The sequence below is a fragment of the Tinamus guttatus genome, unplaced genomic scaffold, assembly GCF_059628265.1.
Source record: "Tinamus guttatus ecotype Peru unplaced genomic scaffold, ASM5962826v1 Tinamus_guttatus_pri_ptg000383l, whole genome shotgun sequence".
Lineage (NCBI taxonomy): Eukaryota > Metazoa > Chordata > Aves > Tinamiformes > Tinamidae > Tinamus > Tinamus guttatus.
Window position 1 is genome coordinate 6,846,142 of NW_028288917.1, and position 24,806 is coordinate 6,870,947.

Here is a 24,806-nt window from a genome sequence, read left to right on the forward strand (position 1 = left end):
GTTCAACACAATGAAAAAAAGGTCGGTGGCTTTGGTATGTCAAACAGAGCAGATTAGGAGCAGTTACACCAGATGGCACTTGCATATGTAGGTATTTAAACAAAGCATGGAGGATATAAATTAAGGCTGAGAGATGAAGTTGCCAAAAAAAGGATAGCCAAACATTTGTACTGGGCAGGCCATGAGTTCTCATCAGTGCACAGTCAGGTTGTTAAGCAAGATAAAATATACTGCTTTTCCTTCTGGAACAGGGTTAAGTGTTGGAAACTGAAAAACCTTTTGGAAAAGATGAATCCATGATACATTCTGCTGATTCCTCCCCTGTGGTAATTAGTATCTCCAGTCACATGGAAAGATATTAATTTCATATGCAAATCATGTCAAAGCAAAGAGCATAGCAGCTACATAACCTTGATGCTATTCCTAGCAGAAGGCTCTGCCTTCCAAAAATGCCAGCTGGGTGATAACTGACTTGTTTCATAGGGAAATGCTATTTGAGATAAAAAGGAGAGGGGAAGATGACCAGTTCCTCACCAGGCACTGCCTGGTTGGCATATGCAAAACTGAATTTCCTGTGAGAGTGTTGAAGTGCCAGAAGCCTCCAAGCTGGGGGCTCAGGCTTCCAAACATCTGGAACACCCAGCCTCCAAATGGATGCTCTGGAAGGCAATGCTTTCTATTTCCTCCATTTAAAAATTATGTTTTTTCAGGGGTCAGATTTACTCTTAATACATTCCTCAGTATGGAAATAAAATATACTTGGGTCTTGTACACTTTGTTTTAGAGAAACTCACTCCCAGAAGAAAAATTTCCTGCGTTTTTTGCAGCCACTTATGAATGGCCTGAGTGGATTCATGATCCTTTGGATCAGCGAAACTGTGGAGCATCCTGGGCTTTTTCGACTGCAAGTAATATTAGTTTCATTCTCATTTTTTTAAAAAAATCATTGTATGTTACAAGTGTGATGGAAACTTGTAGAGATCTAAGATATTTAAGATGCTTATCTCAGAAGTAGAATTTTCTGTAATAAGGGAACATGGTCCAATGAATTCTATGCTTATACAGAAACATGAATAATTCCAAAATACCCTATTTGATAAAGACACTATATACTTTCAGCCTTTAATTTAATTCTTGGTAGGACTGTTTTTTTTTTTTTTTTTTTTTTTTTTTTTTGTAAATAAAGACAGGAAATATAGAAAGGAAAGAAAAGGGACTCTCGAATAGGAGATTGGAGAATCATACATGGAGAGGTGATGAGTATTTGCATCTTCTGCTGGAGTCAACCAGATGTGGATGTACATTAACAAACATGGTAGGCATTATCAGACTAGATTATTTAAATGTCTCATTTGACCTTTAGACCTATGGGATGTTAGGATAACCAGTAGAACTATGAATTTATAATATTAGAGCATCATTGTTCATTTATCTTCGTAGTTTCACAGTTATCTCCCTTAAAATTTTGTATAGATATTACTTTTTTTTTTAAAGATGTCTACATAAATCAAAAATATTGAAATTATGTTTCAGGCTACCTTTAACAATGACCAGAATACTTTCATGAATAATTATTAATTTTTAATAACAAAAAAAATCTTTCAAAATAGGTGTTGCAGCAGACAGAATAGCAATTCGTTCCAAAGGTCTGATCACAGACAACCTTTCCGTACAGAATTTGATCTCTTGCAATACCAGGAATCAAAATGGATGTAATGGTGGAAGCATTGATGGTGCTTGGAGATATCTGAAAACACATGGGTAAATATTTAACTATTTGTTTAGATTATTTTAACTTGAAGCGTTTGATTAAGGTACATATTTTACAGTGATAACTTCTGACCTTTCAGTATAGAAAATTTAGCTCCATTTTAAGTCAGATTAACTGTATTACTTGGTCAGGATTATCAATATCTCTTATTTACATTTTCTTTAAATAACCACTCTTTAAAGAGCGGGGTAGGTGCCTGAGGACTGGAAGAAAGCTAATGTCACTCCAGTCTTCAAAAAGGGCAAGAAGGAAAGTCATGTTTGATGAACTTGATAGTCTTCTACGATGAGGTGATTGGCTGGATGGATGATGGGAGAGCCATGGATGTTGTCTACCTTGATTTCAGCAAGGCTTTTGAGACCGTCTCCCATTACATCCTCGTAGGAAAGTTCAGGAAGTGTGGACTGGACGTGTGGACAGTGAGGTGGATTGATAACTGGCTGGATGGTAGGGCCCAGAGGGTGGTGATAAAAGGGGCCTAGTCTAGTTGGAGACTTGTGGCCAGTGGTGTCCTGCAGGGGTCAGTACTAAGTCTGGTGCGGTTCAACTTGTTCATCAGTGACTTGGAGGAGGGCACACAGTGCAACCTGAGCAAGTTCGCAGATGATACAAAGCTGGGTGGAGTGGTCAACACTCTGGCAGGCTGTGCTGCCATTCAGAGGAATCTGCACAGGTTGAGGAGTTGAGCAGAGAGAAACCTCCTGAGATTCAACAAGGACAAATGCAGAGTCCTGCACCTGGGGAGGAATAACCTCAGGCACCAGTACAGATTAGGGGTTGATCTGCTGGAAAGCAGCTCCATGGAGAGGGATTTGGGAGTCCTGTTGGACAACAAGTTAACCATGAGCCAGCAATGTGTCCTCATGGCCAAGAAGGCCAAAGGGATTGTGGCCTGCATCAGGAGGAGTGTTGCCAGAAGGTCAAGGGAGGTGATCCTGCCCTATTGTGTGCCGTTCTAGGCTTCCCAGTACAAGAGGAATGTGGAACTACTAGAGAGGGTGCAGGGTAGAGTCATAAACATGATTAAGGGACTGGAGTCGTCGTAAAAGGAAAGACAAAGAGAACTGGACCAGATTAGCCTGGAGAAGATTGAAATGGGGTCTTATCAACACGTACAAATATCTAAGGGGAGAAGGTAAACAGGATGGTGTCAGACTCTTCTCGGTGGTGTCCAGTGACAGGACAAGGTGTAAATTGAAACACAGGAAGTTTCATCTCCATATGAGGAAGAACTTTACTGTTAGGGTGCCATGGAACAGGCTGCCCAGAGAGGCTGTGGAGTCTCCTTCTCTGGTGATCTTCCGCACCAACCTGGACACCACCCTGTGCCACATGCTCTAGGTGTCCCTGCTTGAGCAGAAGCGTTGGACTGGATGATCTCTAGAGGTCCCTTCCAACCTCAACCACTTTGTGATTCTGTGACCTTCTTGGAAGCTCAGAGACTGTGAAGCACTCCCCCCAAAATAGGTGAACCCTATGAAAGGAGAACTCTTGCTGAGTTCTCATTCACTGAGTTCACTTCAAACAGTTGTCTCCCATTTTTACCTCATTATACCCAGATGATGTCAGTAGCTGTAATACCATTGAACTTCATGAAGTCAGCTAATTTCCCCAGGCTGTGTGCATCCTTCTAAATGGGAATCCACCCCTACAACTTCTGGACTGCTTCCCGCCAATTTAGACTCCTGCACAAATTAGCTGAAAGTTCCTTATGTCCCACTGCCCAGGTTGTTCATGTCACTACTGAATGGTCACTTTGAACCATCCATCTTTGAGCATGGCAATCCAGTTCAGTTTCTGCAGACCTTGTAATCTGCCCATCCAGGCTAAATCTTTCCAATTGATTTGGAAGAATACTACAGGAGATTGTGTTTAAAATGTTGCTAAATGATATGCCCTGTTCTTTTGTCTGAGGAGCCAAAAAGAGAGGAATCATGTTGGTTAGGCATCTTCTTCCTTAGTAAAACTGCTTTCCATTTACTTCTTGACCTCCATGTGTCTGGAAATGGCTTCCATGAGAAATTGCAATATTTTATATATTCCATAATCAAATTCAGCTGTTTCTCATGAGAATTAGCTTGTACTTCCCATTCCATAGCAAAACTAACCTGCTCTCTCACTTCTGCAGTTACATATACCTTACTCCTCTATTCCTGATGCTTGCAGGAGGAGAGATCTCAGTCTGCAGTCTGCCAACTTTTAATGTTTGTTAAAGAAAAAAAAAACCTATGAACAGATGAGAGAGAATGTCAGACATGACTCATCAGACATCATAGTTGTCATGGCAGCTTGAGGTTACAGGTTAAGACCAAAGTGCTGTCATTCACATGGACACATACACAGTGCAATCATGCTGGTTGTCTTCAAGCGTAGTGAGTTTATTTCTGCTCTGGCAAGGATTTTGTATTGTTATGAGGAGATTTTACAGAAGCATCTCTGTTTTCCTACCTTAGGGTTTAAATATACAAGGACACCAATTATGATCTAGGTTTTGAGGTGTAGATGCTTTATATAAACAATCACATGGGGTCACTAATGAATTTTACCCTAGAAAAAGCCTCTTAGCATATCATTCATATAAAACCAAATGTCTTTATGATGCAATGAAAGTTATAGTTTAATATTCCAAGCAATGTTTTTCTGTAGCTTGAAGAGCAGTCTTCTTTTAACCAACAGGTCAAGCTCTTAAGAAAGTAAATAAAACTTCTAAAGTTCACTTGCTTACTATATTAGGTATAGCAATACAAGAATTGCCAGAGTAGATGAGATAAAAGATCCATTTGAATGGGTATTCTCTCCATAACAGTTCAAATTCCTTCTTTAGAGGGAAGAAAAAACTCAAAACAAGAATGCAGATATAGCACAATCCCCCAAGTTTCTGTTTCCGCTGTTACATCCGTACATATGTAACTACCATAATACCTAATGATAAAACTCTTTATATACTAGAAAGCAACGTTTTTGGTGATGTGCTGTGTACTGCAGAGGCAGTAAAAGCATGTAGAAATTAGTTTGTTCCCATAAGGAAAACTTGGTGGGCTGAAACTGTATCAAACTGTATCTACTTAATTATCTGTTTAATTGTATCCACATTAGAGCTTGTGCTAATATAGATATGGCAATGAGAAGAATACTCCATGACCGACCATATCGTATTAGCTTGGAAAAGTGTATAGAGCACGCCTTATGGCATCAGTTTGAAAGCATTGAGGTAGGGCATCTGTGGTCCTCAGAACCCCTAGAATTAGACCTTTTGGTTTCTGAATTCCCAAATACATGCGTTATTTTTTGGTCACCTTCACCAGACTCTTGCAGCAGATTCACTGAATAAAGAATGAGGCAGTTGTAAGAACTCGCATGAATTTGTGAAGAATCTCTATGAGATTTCTGTAACACAAGACCTTCTAGTCCAATCATCCAGTTCTATTGTTCTAATGGTGCCAGTTCCAACATGGATGGTGTCACTGCACTCCTAAGACCTTTAACTGTCATCCATATTTATCCATGATTATTGATTCACTACTGAAGTATCACCCATGAAGATATATCTACTTACCCTGCTTAATAAACAAGACTTCAAAGTACTCATTTTATTTCACAAATCCAGAAGATATCTCAATTTATCCTCCATGGATCCTAATCACATATAAACACCTTAAGATAAAGATCCAAAGGGAGAGGGCATAAGATCATAGGAATGGTCAGAGTAAATATATCCCAATCTTTTGTCTCTGATAGAACCAAGAGGAAATGATATCTTGTTTATTTAAAAAGAAATTAACCTTTTTATTTCTCTGGCCCTGATATTTAAACCTTTTTAATTGCTGATACACTGTAATCCATAATCCTTTACTTTTGACTACAGAAAAATGGAAATTTATGGGATAAAAGTCTGAAGTATATCTTGAATTAACGTTGTGAAACACTACTTGTTTCCTCACATTTTCAGGTAAATTTTATTTTATGAGCCAATATATCGCAATCATTCTTTTTTTCATTATCTCCATAGACAGCAATAAGGAGAAGGCACATTGATTTTCTCTGGGCTTGTGTAAATTTTCACAGCAGGTTTTCAATGTTGTTTTAAAGCTTCTGGCTTTCTGCTTTCTGAAGTGTTCTTATCTCAAATGTTTGATAGATTTTCAGGAAAACCAAGTGCTGGCCTAAACTGTCCCTGATGAAGTCAATAGGAGATTTCCATAGAGCTAAGTGAGGGAAGTTAGGGCAGTGCTGAGATCTGACCTTTCAGAAATGCTGAGTGCCCAATTAACAGTGAAATCTGCTGTAGGTTAAACTGAATCACTGCCTGATACTTCCTTTCCATTTCTCTCTCAGTTAATTAAATAATAAATCCAGCAGATTATTATTAATTTTAAGCCTCTTAGTTAAATTGGGTGGAATCAATGTAGTTTGAAAATATCTGCTTTATCTGGTAAAGGAAATTAAAAGCTTGTAGTCTTTAAAAATGGAGGAAAAAATCAGATCCAGGTAGTAAAAGGTTAATTCCCTTGAATGGAAATACTCCTTTTAGTCAGGGCCTGGCCTGTATAGTTTAGCCTCTCAGAGATTTTAGGGCATTATAAAGGTTTTATTGTTATTAATTTTGGCCATCTTGCTAATAATATAAGCTAATATTTTAAGTTAGGTCCTTATCTCTCAATTAAGACATGTAAATGCAATAAAAATGAAAGGCTGTCATAGGACAGAACAAAAAAAACCATAAATGATTTCATATAAATTCTACCAAGGTTTTATGAATGTAACATAAACTTTTCGTGTTTCTCACTGGGTATTGTTTGATATTATATGTGCATATGCATGTGTACGTGTACACACAGACACATTTATATTTGTTTCAGCCATTCTTCTATGCCTCTTCGGGCAGCGTCTTTTCTGTTGTTATTCCTGAAATGTGAAATATGCTTCAGAATGTGCAAATTAATACAAAGAACTGATACGTATCTTTATGTTAAATTATGTTAAAAATATTGTGAAAACTGTGTTTAACGAAAGAATTTAAGTGTAAGGGTTATTTCAGAATTATATTGTCCAGATTGCCATGTACCTCCAGTATACCAGCTCATCCCTTAGTCCTTCACTTCTTTTGCTGTAGAAGACTCAGGACCATCTAGCTGATAGCAGGGAAGAAAAATCCCTATCCCAGGAAGGGATTGCTCTTCTGTTTTTTTTTTTTCCCTCTGGAATGTTTCTAAGACACATGAAAAATAGTTGTCAGATGCCATCCTGTTCCTTAAGCTGGGATGGAATCACATGCTTCTGCCCCTCTTATACTGGATTATGCTGTAAGAGCTCTTTTTATGCACCTTAGCTGCCTTGCAGGCCTGATTGCATTTATCAGCAGTACTTTGTTTCTTTAGGAAATCTGTGACCCGGCGTGACTAGAGAAATTATATATAAATAGATGCATTCTGCATACATACATGCATATAGATGTATATATACATATAAACTGTGAAGTTTTGTTTCAATCCAGGAATAGATTGAAAGCCCAATAAATTTTTATAACAGCAATAGCAACCTATGCATATTTGGCCCAAATAATCACCATTCCCCAGTGGAAGCCTGGGCATACATAAAATATTTGTGGATTTGGCAGGGATTTAAAGGAGTTGCCAGACAGTAGATTGAAAACCTAAGCAAAAGGAGACCTAAGTAAAATGAGCTAATGGACCTGAGATGGATGGTCTTTTTTTTGTGTGTGTGTGTGTCTAGGCAGAATTATGTTTTTTTCCAGCTCCTGGTTGTTTTGGTCTAGCTTGGCCAGAAAAAAATTGCTAAGAAGAAAAAAGAGATTTTGAAATATTCTCCTCAAGGTCAATTGCTCTACTACCAAATGCTTGATAGGAAAAAAGCAACATTTTATCTAGAATAATTGAAACATATCTGTGTTCATCTTGTAAAGGTTCTGCTAACTAAGAAACCAGGTAAACATAATTGTTCTCCAGATTACATGGAAATACAGTTTGCAGTTCTTCAGATTCATAAAATTCAGTATAATTGCTGATGTACTAAAATAGATGTTCTTTTTTATAAGCACATCTATTTTAATATATTCTGCCTCAGTTAACTGTATTGAACTATTTAGGTCTATTGTTAAAAGAATCCCTCCTATGTGTTCCAGGACATCACAACAAAAATTTATAAAACTATTTTGGAAACATCTAGTACTGTAATGTAAAAGCTAGGAGGAGCTAATATCTAATAACTTGGTTAAAATAACAACTGCAAGACTCAGGATGCCTTTTTATATATATTTCAGATCATCAGTAAGTGCATTCTAAATATATGCTCTATTTGGTTTATTTATTGAGCTAAAAGGGCATGTAGACAAAATCAGAGTTGCTGAATAATTCAAGATGAGGTACTTGAAAGAAGCAAACTTACTGTGTGAAGAAGCAGTTGATTATAATTAATTTTTGATGTACTGACAAGGTAAAGAAATAGAACACCTCCTTATTTTTCATAGAGATCTCTTATTTTCATTGCCCCTTCATCCTTACGTGCACTTATTCTAGAGAGCCTCATCACTGTCAATGACTAGGAGCTGACAGAGGGAATACTGTGGCTGGTCCTCTCCCCTGGTCTTTTCTTTTTCTGCTTATCTCCAAGATATTTGAGTTCTCTTGCAAGGAAGTAAGTGCTCTGCATTCAGAAACACATGCTGTTGGTGTTAACCACTCAAGGTTATATCTTTCTTAGGAAGAACCAGAAAATTTGCTCATGTGCCAGCAGGAGAGCAAACACTTTCACTCAAATCTTTAAAAAATGCATACAGGATTTTTATCTCAACAAGTATTCTTACAGAGAGGGAGAACAAATGTTCCCTTTATTTTTTTTAGGAAAAAGAGGAAGGCCAGAGACTTTTCAGCTAAAAGAAAAAAAAATCTGCTTCTCTCTTTTTTTTTTTTTTTTTTCTGAGCAAATCCTAATTTCTGCTTAATTTTTTTTTCTGCTGCAAATATCTATATTCCACAAGCAGTTTTTACTAAATGGATTCTGTTGACTACATTGGCAATTTGTTTATCTCATCCAGTGTGGATGATCATGATCATTATGAGATGAATGTGCTAAGCAACAAGGTACTAAAACACATTTTCTTCCATACCTTTCCTTGAGGGAGGGGAGGGAGCACACTGTTACAACTGAAACTAAGTCATAAGCATCATGCATATGAGCCAAATCAAACACTAGGCTGCTAAATACAGTGAACATATTCATACTTCATATTCATATTCATACCTATACCTAAATGTACAATGGAAACTTACTTGATATGTTTGCAGAGTTTAAATAGTGTGAAATAAAACTGCAGAAATGTTTAAACAACCTTTTTGTTTGTTTGTTTGTTAATCTGAACAGGATTGTGTCTTATGCTTGTTATCCATCATTTTGGAATCAGCATCTGGAGCCGTCAGGAGTAAATCGCTGTTATGTGTCAAGTGAACTTGGGAAAAACTATACAACGGGATCATGTCCCAACTCTTTAGAGCAATCCAATCGGCTGTATCGATGTGCCCCTCACTACCGGGTCTCCTCACGAGTAAGTTCAAACTGAGTATTCATCCTCTCTTGTATTTATTTTTTGTCTTTTGGGGTTTAAAAATTGTGTGGCATGTGAAAATGTTCACTTGAGAACTAAGGCTGCTATAAAGCCTTTTGCCCTATTATTTTCAGAATGTTTTAAATTCTACATAGTTCCTCAGTCCTACATTATCTCCTTAAATTGTTGCTTTGCGGTCCTACAAAAATTAGATGTAGAAGAGGAATTATGTCATCATAACTGCACCTAACAGCTTCTTAAATACATTTCTGAAGGTTTTGCTCATTTGGTAAACATAACAATCTGTAGCAGAAATAGAGGAACAGTGCTGTGTTCATACCACATGTGCACATACACAATAGTAAATTAGTGTGTGTATATATATATGTATATTTATGTGTATAGTATATTTTATTTAGCAGATATCTTCTCCACTCTTACTATTTCCTCTGCTCAGGAAACTGATATAATGAAAGAAATCAAGGACAAAGGACCAGTGCAAGGTATGGTAAATTTGAAAGATGATAAATATTTTATTAAAATAATTAAAGTGTGCAGTGACATTGTATCAAAATATTAGAAATTATAGATTCCACAGTGAATAAAACAGATGCAAAGGATGTAGTTCATCAAGGGACTCTGGCATTTATGTAATGTTTGATGTGCAAGTAGTTCACCTAGAGCCAGCTGTACTAGATCAGGACCATAATGGGCAAAAATGGTATAATGAGCAAAAAGACCTCTGGGTTTGTTGCAAACTTGGGCAAAATCTATGTTCCGAAAATATAACTTTTTATCCATGACAGTTTTTCATTGACTGAAGAAATAGCAATTTGGGGCTGTGCAGGTGAAGTTTAATGCTAGCAGAACTCTGCCACCTGGGCCTGGGCTGATCCCAAAGCTCCCCAAAGACAACGTTGGAGCATTTGCACCGTTTACAGAGTCAGTCAGTGCTGAAATAACCCCAGAATTTCCTCTTTCATAGCCTGTACACCTTTATTTGCCACAAAAGGCTCACAAGATTTGGATTTTTTATCTGACACCTGCGGTGAAGAATCCAGCTCTCTCAGGAAAATAAAGGAACTTGGTAGGAAGAGAGGGGAGAACGCGTGGGGTGCCCAGCCCCTATCTGGCTGGCGGCAGAGACGGTGCTCCTGTTGCCTCCACCCTCTGGGTCTCCTGAGATGCCAGAGCTGGATGATTGAATTTTGGGTGCATTTGGTGGGAACTTGAATTCATTTCAATACATCACGGTGTTGAATTTTTTTTCTTGAATATTTTATGTGGGTAGTTGCAATTAATTTGAAGCTTGGCCTTAACAAGATTAATGCTAGCAGTCTTCTGTAATCTTCCCAAGTTTGTTTGCTAAAGGAAAATATTCTTCCCTATGTTTCATTTGATCTATTTTGATCTATCTGTTTTAAGAAAATGAGGGAGTTAGGATCCTGAAGATAAAATCTTAGACCATTTTCCAATATTGCATTCCTCAGATATGTATGCACAGTTTGTTGGATTAAACTATCAATACTAAATCCGCCCCCTCAAAAAACAATCTATATTCAGCCATTTGTTAAGTTTTAACCATTCAATAATTCCTATAATTTCCTGAAAGGTCAACTGAGAAGATGGTTGTATCAGGTGAAGGTAATGTTGTTTGTGGAAAATCAAAACGTGAAGCTAAGTATACAATAGAGAGTGCATATCGCAGACTGAAATCCCTTTCCATATTTTTCTTGCTATTATGATATTTTTAATAATGCCATAGTTATCACCCAATAATTTCTCACTGGTTTTCTATTCTATCTGCCTGCAATACAAATACAATCATGGCACAGCTCTGTCTTTTAAACCATATACTATATATAGTTTTTCTTGAAAATATATTGCAAATGATCTTCAGTCACTGAAAATAATTTTCCAGGATTACTCCATTCGTCATTCCTCCAGAATTTACAAAGTGTTTACAGCCAATCCTATCTAAAGTATGAATAAAATTTTAATAGTTGGAAAATGTTCAAAACCACTTCAAGCTTATGATGTAGATAGTCATCTTATATGATGAGAAATATATCTGCGTTTTTTAGCATATTCATAGCTAGGAAAACCACTTATTTTCTTACCATTCTGAAACTGCAGAGGTAGGATTTTAATTGAAAATTTTCTGTTATGCATCTTTCAAAAATCAAACAACAATTTCTCTAATGCAAACTTTTTCGTGTTTCATGGTACATGGAGTGAACAATTAGCCATTTCAGGTGCAAATGATGAAACACTGGAATAATGTAAGATACTACTATATTTATATGATCAATATATAGGATATGATCAATATATAGGATATATATATACACACACACATATATGTATATATATATGTACATATGTATACACAATATACATAGGCAAAATATGTAATCCTGGCTGATTCTACGCTACTGAGTCTGGAAAAAAGAAAAACAAAAAAGAGAGAAAAAAAATCCAGAGAGCTCTAGTGAAATCCTGAGCTTGTGGACAGAAAGCAAAAATAGAGTTTGTATTATTTTCCACTTGGTCTATTGCTCTCAATATCTGTTAGCTCTGGTCCTGCAGAAACCTCTGTCAAAAATCGTAGCATTACTGCTTACCTAAACTTAACTATCTTTCCTGTTTATCTGATTAGCTCTCCCACAGACTTATGGTCAGGTCATATGAGGGTTGCTATTCCCCATGTGTGCCTATATGCATAGATTTTGAAAGTGAGTGACCCCCATTAACAAAGAGTATTTTAAGCTATGTTTTCTAGGCAAATGAGCTCATTTGGTTGTGTCTTGGGCTGTTCTTTTCCTCCCTTCCCCTTCCTCCCATTAAATATATGAACATTTTCTGTTTCAACCAAATTTAATAGAGGCCAAGAGGTTGTAAAGATAAATAATATTTCCTTCAACTTTATGAAAATACTCAAGCAGGGGAAAGAAATTTGGAAATGCTCCAAACAAAGAAAAATCTGCACCATGAGTTCACCTTACTGGGTGTCCCAGATCTGTTCCAGGTACATACGTTAGAAACACTCCGACCACATAAAAAAAAAAATCACCGAAACTTGAGCTTTATTAGACTCAAAAGGCACAAGCCCCTAGGAAATGGAGCTTCATTAATTTTCCTGCTCCATCGTGTGTGGGTGTCTAATAATGTTAAAATCATAAGCTAAATATAAGCTAAAGTTGGGCTTGTATTTATCTTTCTCATTCATTAGAATTTAAAGGTAATGTAGACCTGGAGATGTTTTCATTTTTCTGATATTGATAGCCTGCCGTATAGCAAAGCAATGGTAATAAGGTGATAGAAGAAACGTGGAAAACAAAACAAAACAAAATAAAGCATTTTCTTTAAAAATAAAGATACGGCTATTCCCATTAATTGATGTATATACCTAAAATGCAAATTTTGATTTTTATTCTCTCCATGAGTTCTTTGGCTTTACATACCATCTTTTTTCCCCCTTCTGCACAATACTTTCAGCTGACAGTCAGGTTGAAAATACATATCTGGAAAACCTAGTTTTACTTAAAGAAATTCCAATCTAATTACTGAAGTCTATGTAATGTTCAGATAAAGACATGCCAATCACCAAAGCCCTATCACTGTGCCATATCTTAAAAGTTATTATATAAATGGATATACAGATAAATGGTATAACTGAATATATGTATGTCAGATGCTTATCAGAACAGTAGATCTTATGAAGGAACTTTGAGGAGATTTCTCTCATTGAACTCGGCTTTCCTTTGCTATGACTGAAAAAAGTTATGCATGCCTACAGAAGGTCACCTTTCTTCCTACCTGGAAGACCTATTGTATTGGAAGAAGTTCCTGATAAGGAGTTTCCATGATAGAGAAACAAACTAATTTGACAAGAGACTTCAGAGAGAAATCTCTTTGAATATTTCCCTGTGTTTACTGCCAACAGGGAACTTCTGTGCATTAGAGAGTCCATTATAATTACAAAGTACACTTACGAAGTTTGGCACACAACAAAAATCTTACTGGCAATATGCAGTGAACAAATTAAAATAGAAGCAGTATTTGCTGATTATGCTTTTTTTTTTCCCTATTGCTTTTTTAGCTATAATGAAAGTATATGAAGATTTTTTCCTTTACAAGGAGGGGATCTATAAACATTCTTACAATGCAGGATCTCAATGGAAAATTCATTCAGTTAAACTCCTTGGGTAAGTAAAAAAAACATTTCTTTACCCTTTTCTTTTGGTGGTTGTAAGCTTATTAAAACATTGGTATACACTCTGGAACCCAATGACTTTTACTGTCAGAGGTGGAGCACTGTTAGGTCCCAACATTAAATTATTTTTATTTTAAGTTTTCTTTACAATCTAAGAATTTTAGAGGGACTGGAAAGAGCTATAAATCCATGGCTTTTTAATCCACTCTAACATTTACTCTAAAGCTTCCAATATACTGGTTTATAGAACAAAATGTTTTGCTAAGCAATTACAAAGCATTCTGTGTGTACACCGGCTTAGGAACCAAATTGACACAGTTCTATGTAAACATGTCACCAAGCAGAATGCAAATTGGAATATAAACATTGCTAGCAGCCTCCTGTATTAAGTAACAGAGCTTCCTGATGCTGCACCCTGGGCTCTTTACACTCTGAACAGAAAATACCTGCTGTTGGGATGCTGCTGATTTTGTTTGGGATGTACAAGGAATGTGCACCCCAGGAATGAAGACACTGTAGATGATTACATGAAATACAAAAGTAGATTTTCTCTCAAATGTTTATCAGGTACACTATATTAAGATGAGAAGTGTCTAATACTGTCTATAGTCAAGCCACAGTAGACACCCCTGGGCTCTGCTCTGAAATGTCTAGGGGAGGATGCCTTTATTAAAGGAACTGAACGGTTCCACAGAGAAAGATGGAGAGAAATCTCAAATATTTTATAGGAGACTTGGAATATCAACTAAATAAATTTAGGCTTGTGATAGGAAGATTATTGAAAAAGTCTTCAACACGTAGTCCAGGAAAACAATATAGTGAAACAAAAAATGGAGTTTTCTTGAACTGCAATCTTAGTGAAGATTGTCCTTGGACAGGACTATTAAATCTGCAAGCTATGTGTAACAGGAATGTGCATGAAAATGGCATAGCAGCCAAGTTATTATAGATTTTAATGTGTCCAGGAACAAGCTGACACTTTGTTAGATCATTTTATCGTTGAATTAATTTGAATATAAAATATGTGACTTGGGTAAAAGCCCTTCAGCACCCATACATAGCTTGTTGTTTTTGAGCAAAGAATAATGTGAACTGCTTGACTTAAAATAAAAAAAAGAAGATCTCATGAAAGTTAGAGTTGCTATAAAAGTGTTAATTATGTGCATTATGCTTAGTGGAGTAGTATTTGGAAAGAAAAAAGGGGGCAAAATCATGTTGGGGGCACGTAGGGCAAAAAAAAACAGCTTTGTGCAGTTTGATGTTTACGGTAACCTGATTTTTGGTTTCAAACCATTGCTCTAAAAGAGATTCAGTATTTGTAGAAGAAAACCATAATAATGAATGCCGTATTGAATCCATATTTGTAATCTCTCAAAAACATTTCTGAAAACGCTTCAAACAGGCCATGCATTATACTGAGTATAAGGCAATGGAGTCTTACAAAATCTTGGTAATTGTCAGAAAAACTTTCCAAAGCAGTTTGTACTGAAAGAAAAATGTCCATATGAAATTTCTTGGATTGTAAATCCAATAACTGAATTCTTATGCTCTGCAAGCTGAGATTGCTAGGTATTTTCTAGCATCTGAGGGCTTTTTGTTTATAAACCCACATCTGGTTGGATTATAAATCTGTCTCCAAGCAGGTACCATGGGGTTTCAGGCTTGAGGAGTGAGTGGGAAAAGACAGAGAACTGCCTGGAAGCATGAGATGAGAATGGACAAACCAGGCTGATGTGGGTTGCAAAGATTTTGGATGTGATGATAGCAATCTTTGTGGACAGTGAAGAAGCACTTTCTACAAGCTGAAAGTAGAGTGCATTGATCTCCACTGACATTTAGAAAGAGCAGGGTCTCTTCAGACCTTCCTGTGTTTTTGATTCAGAGCAGGGAAGCAGGCATAAAAAGATGAATTACAGAGACAGAGATTCACAATAGATAAGTCTTCAGGACTAAATGTCAGGCTTCTGCTTGGCTGTCATGCTTCCCCTTCCCGTAATCTATGGATATTCACCTGCTCTATCCCACGTATCTATCTTAAAGTATTAAATTGCCTAATCAGCCCTTATTTCTCTATCTTGGCTATAAATAATCCATGGTTAATATCAAATTGTAGTAGCTAGCACTAATTTGTCTATATTAGAGTAGATGAACCCTGCTTACAAAGGCCTTATCACAGAATCACAGAACGGTTGAGGTTGGAAGAGACCTCTGGAGATCATCTAGTCCAACCCACCCTGCTCCAGCAGGGACACCTAGAGCACGTGGCATAGGGTGGTGTCCAGGTGGGTTTGGAAGATCTCCAGAGAAGGAGACTCCACAGCTTCTCTGGGCAGCCTGTTCCAGGGCTCTGGCACCCTAATGGTAAAACAGTTCTTCCTTAGATGCAGATGAAGTTTCCTATTTTAGAGTTTGTATCCATTATCCCTTGTTCTGTCGCTGGCCACCACCAAGGAGAGTTTGGCCCCAGCTTCTTTACACTCTCCTTTCAGATATTTATACATATTGATCAGATCCCTTCTCAATCTTTTCTTTTCCAGACTGAAGAGGCCTAACTCTCTCTATCTTTCTTAGGCATATGATAGATGCTCCAGTCTCTTAATTATCTCTGTCATTCTACCCTGGACCCTCTCTAGAATTCCTCGTCCCTCTTGTACTGGGAAGCCTTGAAATGCACACAGTACTCCAAGTGTGGCCTCACCAGAGCTGAGGAGAGGGGCAGGATCACCTCCCTCGACCTGCTGGCAACAGTGCTCCTGATGCAGGCCAGGATCCCATTGGCCTTATTGGACACAAGGGCACATTACTGCCTCATGGTTAACTTGTTGCCAACCAGGACTAAAAAATCCCTCTCTGTGGAGCTGCTTTCCAGCAGGTCAACTGCTAATCTGTACTGGTGCCTGGGATTATTCCTCCCCAGGTGCAGGATCCCTGGTTGAACCTCATAGGGTTCCTCTCTTGCCCAACTCTCCAAGTTGCACACAGTACTGACTCCTGGGGGACACCACTGGCCCCAACTAGACTTGGCCCTATTTATCATGACCCTCTGAGCTCTGCCATCCAGTCAGTCCTGAATTCACCTCACTATCCACTCATCTAACCCACACTCGTCTAATATCCATGAGGATGTTATGGGATGTGGTGTCGAAAGCCTTGCTGAAGTCAAGGTAGACAACATCCACAGCTCTCCCATCATCCATCCAGCCAGTCATCCCATTATAGAAGGCTATCAGATTCATCAAATACAACTTCTCCTTGGTGAATCCATGCTGACTACTCCTGATCACCTTCTTTTCCTTCATATGCCTAGAGATGGTCACTAGAATGAGCTGCTTCATCTCCTTCCCTGGGACGAGGTGAGGCTGACCAGCCTGTAGTTTCCCAGGTCCTCTCTCTCACCTTTTTTGAAGACTGGAGTGATGCTGGCTTTCTTCCAGTCCTCCAGCAGCTCCCCCAGTCTGCATGACCTCTCCAAGATGATGGAAAGCGGCTTAGGAAAAATACGTTAAACAGCAATACCTTAAAAAACAACTAATTGTCCTACAAGTGCATACAAGGTAATAACTTAAGGATGCCTTGCATGTATATATGTATATTCATACATATATAGAATTCATACATATATAGAATCAGAGAATCAGTGTCTTAAACAGTCCAAAGTCTGCCCTCCGGAAGTCCAACATAGTGATTTTGCTGATGCCTCTCCTGACTTCACCAAGAATTGAAACCTGTATCATTTCATGGTCACTATGCACACGATGACCTTAAGCCATATATGTATGTATATGAATTTATTTGTACACATGCACAAAATTAACACTGATAGTTATATAAGAATAAAAATAACTAATGAGGCACTTACTTAAAAATAACCTAACCAGGCACTATGAACTGCAAATACTAAAAGGGACTGAGGATTTCTACATTTTCAGCTGCACACCACTATGGTAACTGACAAAAAAAAAAAAGATGTTAAATTCTACTTTTTATCTTAAATTTTCTAATAATAAAAGCAGATCGAATTCACATCATAAGTGTTTTTGTAGCAGATTTGCTTTCCAGGTTATGCAGTTAGGCCAGAATTTCTGAGCATACATGTTAAGTCTATTTTAGCAGGTTTTCTGTGAAATTGGTGCTTGCCTTTTTAATCCTCCTCCTTCTCCTTCTAGTCCTCTGTCTTTCTTAGTCCTGTGTAGGAGAAGATGACAGGAGAGAAAAGCAGTTTTTATAGGTAAAAAAAATCAGTGAGGCAAATTTTTGTGTGTAATCATGTCTAAGTCTGTTAAACTTAGAGGAAATATATTGGCTTGAATAGCTAGGGTTCTAGTTTAAATATATCCCTTTTCTGAAGTTGGACATAATTAGGTAAAAAGCCAGCACTAATTTTTGCAGCCTACTTGGATAGATTTTTCTCTCAAACTTATTCTTCCGTTCTGCTTAGCACTGGTACCAAGGTACAGTATCTGATCTATAACTCCAGCCAAAGAGCTGTATCTATCTGCTGTACCCTTGGCACAGAAAATTTCAGAAAGTCCTCAAAAGGTCAAGTCTTGGTCTACAACTAAATCCATAGACTGTAGCCCTAAGGCATAGAGGGCACAAGAATCATTTTATTAAAAGCCTTAGATAGTGTTTCACAAGAAAAAGATTGTTTTTCAGAGATTTAAAAGGTGATCAGAATAATAAAAGGACTTTCATAAAAGGAGTTTGAGGCATGTACATCAACCAGAAACATATTTCCCTTCTATTTTTATGAATGATTCACTGGAAATTTTAAATTCAATAATGCAGCAGATTAAATGGCATTCAAATAACTATGCCCTGAAAAAGCATAGATTGAATTCTTTGCTTCTTAACACAAAAAGCCACACTAATGGAGATAAAATTGATATGTGAAGCAAAAACCCATGTTTTCTTGTTGAGGGGATGGCCAGATAGAGTTGCAGTGCTTTAAGATTTAATATACAAATAAATGACTCACCTCGGCAATGCCCAGAGGCTTAAAAAAAGTTCTTATTGGTAACTAATATTAATGATGTTCTGGTTTTTGCCTTTGAAGACACTGTCCTCCTTGCTAACCCTTGCTCCAGCTCAGATTCAGAATAACTACAATTAAACAGCATCTTTAACAAGAGAAGTCATTTTCTTCCTGGCTAAAGAAACCTTGAAATTACTTCCTTTTTGCTTTGATGAGGGAAGAAAGTCCACCTCATTGTCAGACTTAATTATTACAAAATTAAACATCAGCACTCAAAAACAATTTTACAGAGCAGAGAAATACATTGGAAGACCATGGGGAAAAGATACCCTGTTGTAGGGTGTTTGGCGATTCAGACAGTTAAATTCACAAGACTCTCTTCAATATAATCTAGCATGGGAGGTCTGTGGGCATGATGTAACTGCTTAGTAAGTAATAGTTTTATTTATCTTTTATATACTAAAAAATCCAGGTGAAATCACAATATCAAACTCCTGTAACTATTTTCTAAGATTAGCCTGGTGGAGAACACTACTGAGTGGCTCTAACTTTTCCTTTTGTAAAAGACTAAAACCTCAACTTTTGTCTAATTTAGTAGATGAAAATCCTACTCCTTAGGAAAGTACTGTGTACAATTTAAACTGCAGTAGTTATGCCTTTTTTTTCTCTCTTTTTGCCTTATTATAATATACAGCATATTATTATTATTATATGCAGCATATAGAATATACAGCATTATAACACCTGTATGATTAAGTCAAAGGAAGAAAGGGAGATGAAAAGTCTTAAACTATGTGTATTACTGCCTCATCTCCTTTTACCTGGAGAAGGAGGTTCTCTGAGCCTCTTACAAAAGCAAAAGTTGCATATGAAAATAATCCAGGTCAAGGTGAGAGGAATTCATTAATCTTCATATTGTTTCTGTGTATATATAGTCTATGAGAGCACAGCTGTATTCCCTGAAATATTGTTTAGTCAGGGAGGTGACATAAAATAACAATGTCTAACATATAAAACATAGTATTGTACAAATGATAATAAGTTTGTTAGAGTCAGTTGAGGTAGGATGAAGCAACTGTCTTCAGAGGACCTCCCCCTCTCTTGATTGTAGAAAGCGGGTCTTTTCCTATTTCAAATGTTTCAGTTCCATAATATTAAGTGGGATTAGTTTGAACTTCTCAAATTTTGTTTGATCATACATACTGAGAATACTGGTGATCCAAAACTGTGTAAAAATATCCGTAATAAGTTCCCTATCTCTGCAAATAATGAGGTCCAGCATCTGTTTGCTTTTGAAATGTCTTGCCTTGGAAGTAAATATCAAGGTAGAATAATTAAAAAGCAAGAAACAAAAGAGTGCTATTAGATTATTTTAATCATCTTCCAGAAAATGAAATACTGTTCTTCAATGGAAGTGGTCCAAAAAATTGCCAACTCACTTTTAAAAGTCTCTGTCATTTCCATTAGAGGGTACTATTCCCCTGGGAGTTAAATTGCTTTGCTGTTGGAATATTTTTTCCTAATATTTTCTTTCTTGGACTTCTTCTCATTATTCTAAATATAGAAACTAAATTCTCTCTTAATTCTCTCTTTTTTTCTTGATATTTAAGCCCTGCACACATATAAGAAGTTAGTTAACATCTAAATATTTTAATTTATTCTGTTATCATTTCCACCCACAAATATGTTTTTGTTGCTCTGCTTATTCCTGGCAATGGCTTCACAGATTTAGTGTAACACTCCAGTCATATACTGCATGGTCTAAATGTCTATGATCTTGCTTACTTATAATCCCTATTTTTGAGATTTTCTTCTCATGCTGTTAACATACTCAAAGCAGATACATCTAATTTCCTGCTAATATGTCTCTTAGCAGTTTTCCTCCAGCTTCCACTATCTTGACTTCCCTGGAGATGTAGTATGTAGTTTTGGATAGATTTACTTTAGGAAAAATTGGAATTAGCGCAACCACAGAATCAGAACTGCCACAAAAAGTAAAAGGACTGGAGGAGGAAACATAATATGGACTGTATTAGAGAAATACAATCAGCTAACAACTGTGAAGGTGTCATAGTTTTTTTTATAAAGCATTGTCAATCATTTATTAATTCCCAATAATTTTTACCCATACTCCAAGTATCAGTACCTCTCAGGCTTATTAATGAATTGCTAGTTCTTTTCTTTTTTGAAAGATTGCTTTCTGAACGTAGATAGTGGCAACAGCATTACTCCTGAACTAAATCATTTTCCACATAAAATGCCCACACAAAAGATTTGTTGCACGACTAAGACTCAAGTTACAGCTGTCAAAAATGAACATTAAACTAAAGTGATATTATCCCTTTTCCCTCCTGTTGCGAGTTCCTCAAACATCTCTTGATCCACTCCTAATGAAACACAAAATGCAACCCAAATTAGTTTAACAACCTTTTTAGTACAAATCACTCCTGATTAAATTTTGTTCAGACTAGAATGTACCATGTATTATTTTGTGTTGTATTGTGAAGAAACAATATATATCATTCCCATGTTATGATGTTCATTCTTTCCCTCTTCCTTTTAAAATAAATTCTTTAATTTTATCCTTGATGATGTAAGATATACAGCATCTATCTTCTTCAGTCTGCAGTTTCTTAATACTCCTCATCTTTCATATTACAGATATATATATATATATATTACAGTACATTACAGTTGTGTATTTTTGGCAGCTAATACTTCTTATTTCTCCAAAGACTGGGTAAAGCTCTATTTTAAGAAGTAGATCAATTCTGATGGTTTCCAGAATTCCAGGATGAAATCTGACTGTAAGGTTAAAAAAAAATAATAATCTGTTTACTCAAGATTGAGATTGAATTATTTTTCGGTAGATTTTTGTAGTTCCAGTAAAATATCACTCCAGTTCTCCTTAATTTTCTCATATAAAAATTATAATTCCTTATAATTTCATACTTTAGTTACCATGTTTACACGCAGTCATACAAAAATGTATGCCAGTGCTTAGATCCACATTTTCTTTTATAAATAATATTTTTTCTTGTAGCTGCTGTTTTTCATTTTCTTTTCTTTTGTGTATTCATATGGAGATTCAAAATCAGTTATGTATATAATTACAGCCCATTAGTGGCCACGAACAGATGTTGTCTGCCAATTCCCACTCCGATACTCTATTCGCCATATATTTCCTAAGAGTTTCCCTTTTTCTCCTTTGCTTCAGTCATGCTAGGACCCAGTTTGAGATTAAGATACTTACATGCCTGCAACTAGTTGTGATATGTGGATATCTAAGTTACCACTATAGAAATGAAGATCTAGTCAAGACGGGTAGTGGAGCCTGGGGAGCAAATCACCAGGCAGATGCTAGTGGATCAATTACTTGCCATCACACAGCTATTTGGTGCTATGGGAAATGCTCTAGAGCATCCCACCTGGCTGCTTCTCTGAAAGGGCACAAATCTCTTATGGGTCTTCTGTCAGAAACATGTGGATGCCTCAGGCACCTCAAGACTTCTCATTTAGCCCTAGACACCATAGGCACGTACGCTGTGACCATGGGACTGTAGAAACGCAGCACACTTGTGAACCCATTTAGATGTCTTAATCTTGAACTAAATTCCTCAGTGCTTTCCTATCAGGGAAAAGACAAATTCTAATTTCAGTTCTGCTATTAGCATTTACATTAGGCTAATAACACCAGTTTTTAGAATCTCAGAAGAGATCAGTAGAGCTGAGTGTATTAACTGTGTTTTTAATAGTTTATACTGCCTTTTTTTTCTCATGTACTGTTAAACAATATCTTCGTATTACTGTTGCCTTCCATTTCACTTTTCAGGAATAAAAATGGATAGTTTGGGCTTCGTTTTCATATCCCAGTTGCCTATCTATATCTTTGTTGGTTTTTGCTTTTAAAATGTAATTTTTAAACATTCTGTTTTTGAAGATCTCAAAGGACCATCCAGTACCTTCTCTGAGCAGTTTTTCTCCAGGAAAAAATATCTGGAATATTATGATTTATCACTATTACAAGTTTTGTTTTTTACTCCTATTATGTCTTCCATGAGGAGCTATTTTTAATTTATTAATCAATAAGCCTTTGCAATAGCATCTACTTTAAAATAATGAAGAAATAAGTCAAATCACACAGATGACCCTGATCCAGGAAAAAGTACTTGCATAGACTCTTGCCTATTTAGGAAAAAACACAGGACTTGAGTTTTGTTGAAATGAGACTATTTCTCTGAGCTGTTGAAATAACACACCTTATAGTTTTCTGTCAGCCTGTTGGATGGCTATGAATTTCAGATGATTCATATTTCCCCTTAATTTGTTTTCAGACCACTGAATATTATCTGATTATTCTGATACAATCCTCTCAGTGGGTTCCTGTTCATACTTCAAGAAGCAATACCTACAGCAGCAAGTGCAACAGAAGTCAGAACACAAGCTTAATTTAATATTATTGATTTATAGGATATGTTCCTTTACAACCAGAAAATTCATCCTCAGATGCTTGGCTTTGGCAGACTAAAGGATATTTAGGGATTGATTCTCTGATGAATTTAAGATTAAGTTAAAGTGCTGTGCTTGGGTGCTGTAGCTTATCTTTGAGAGGCACAACTGAGGGATACAGTGCAGAATGAATTTATTTTATCAGTCAGGTTGAAATAATGGAAACTGATGAAGTATTAACTATATAGGCAGGGAAAGCAAAAAAAAAGAAAGTGTAATATTTATGCTGAGAAATCTATTTTACAAAATATATATTCTTTTTCTAAAGATACTACCTCAGAAGTACTTTTCACTCAGGAGCTTTAGGAAAGAATTGCTTCCTCTTTAGAAGGCATGCTAGTATGAACCAAGAAATCTCCAGAAACGGTATCAGCTGGAGCTGGCGTTCATTCCCAGAGGCAAGATGTCAAATTAAGCTGGCATGTGGCCACAAACACTACATTGTTGAACAATATATATCCAGCAATTCACAAAACAACAGCAGTTTCCATTACAGCTGAGTGGGTTTCTGATTGAGAGAAGCAGGTTAGCCTGAGAGAAATGAAAACTCAGAGAGAGAGAAATGGAATTTCAGACAATCTTCAGAGCAAGGCCAAGTTCTAGGAAAGGCTTGGATAAAAAGCCTGGGATTTCAGGTTACACTTACTGCTCATATGGGTCAGCACCTTTGGAGATGTCAGTCTGTTCCCCTCTTTCTGCTAAGCCTTCATCCCAATTCAGTCTTTAAGAGCGGTTTTGCTCAGTAAGCACTTATCTGCTCTTTAGGCTGCAGCCATTAAAAATGGCAAAATGGCTTGGCACATGGCAATCACATTTGGGTATTCACCTGACATGCAAGTCCATGCAATGAATACAAAATAATTTAATAATTCGTAGAACCACAGACTAACTTAGGCTGCAGGTCATCTGGCCCAATCCTCCAGACCCAAAGCAGGGAGAATTTAAATGAAGTAGCTTTGATTATAAACTAATTTAGGTGAGAAGGCTCTCTGAAGGTTCTGTCCCCCAGTTCGGGTCAAGGCTAGCTGCAAAGTTAGCTTAGGATGCTTGGGGTCTCATCCAGTTGAGAGAATATCTTCAAGGAAAGATATTCTGTAAATACATTTTTTTGTCCTTAACTCCAGTTACAATTTCCCTCTGTGACTGTGGTCTCCTGTGAATCCACTGTTCCCCTCCCAGGCAAGTCTGGCTCTGTCGTCTCTCCATCCTCACTTTACAAGGCGGAAGACAGCAACTATATCTCCTATGAGCTGCCTCTTCTGTGGGCTGGACAACCCCATTTCCCTCAGCCTCCCCATTCATAGTGTGCTCCAGAGCCCTGAACATATCTTGAGACTCCTCCTGGGCTTGCTCCAGGCTCTTCATGCCGTTCCTGGAGGCGGGAGCCCAAAACTACACACTGCTCCAGAGGCAGAATGCTAGGTGCTGCAGAAATGGAAACAGTCACATTTAGTGACCTGCTGGCTGTAGTCTTGGGTACTTCAATTTGCTGTATTTTAATCAATAGTATTTGAATTAATGAATATGGGAATGGATTACTGACTGAGCTGCTCTAAATTGTAAGATAAAATGCATATGTTAAGTATTCCTGCCTGCATGTGATTAAGTAGCAATAAAACCCAGGAAATTAAATTCAGATGCTCTAAGGATATTAAAGGATCCTTGTCCATTTTGCTCTGTGAGTTTTTTTTTTTTTCCTAATTAGAAACATTCCTAAGTATCAGTTAATTCCCATCAATGCATGAAACAAACAATCAAAAAAAGAGCTTTTTAG

The 24,806-nt window shown here is 37.0% G+C and overlaps 1 protein-coding gene across 2 annotated transcripts in view; it reads left to right on the top strand.

Annotated features, from left to right (window-relative positions):
- The window catches only part of TINAG (tubulointerstitial nephritis antigen), a 43,001-nt gene that overhangs the window by 14,701 nt on the left and 3,494 nt on the right, over positions 1-24,806 (top strand). For both annotated transcript variants that reach the window (XM_010217338.2, XM_088530614.1), the window contains exons 5-9: positions 785-908; positions 1,611-1,761; positions 9,152-9,332; positions 9,790-9,835; positions 13,435-13,540. In XM_010217338.2, the coding sequence (XP_010215640.1) occupies positions 785-908; positions 1,611-1,761; positions 9,152-9,332; positions 9,790-9,835; positions 13,435-13,540 (608 nt within the window). The remainder of the gene's footprint in view (positions 1-784; positions 909-1,610; positions 1,762-9,151; positions 9,333-9,789; positions 9,836-13,434; positions 13,541-24,806) is intronic.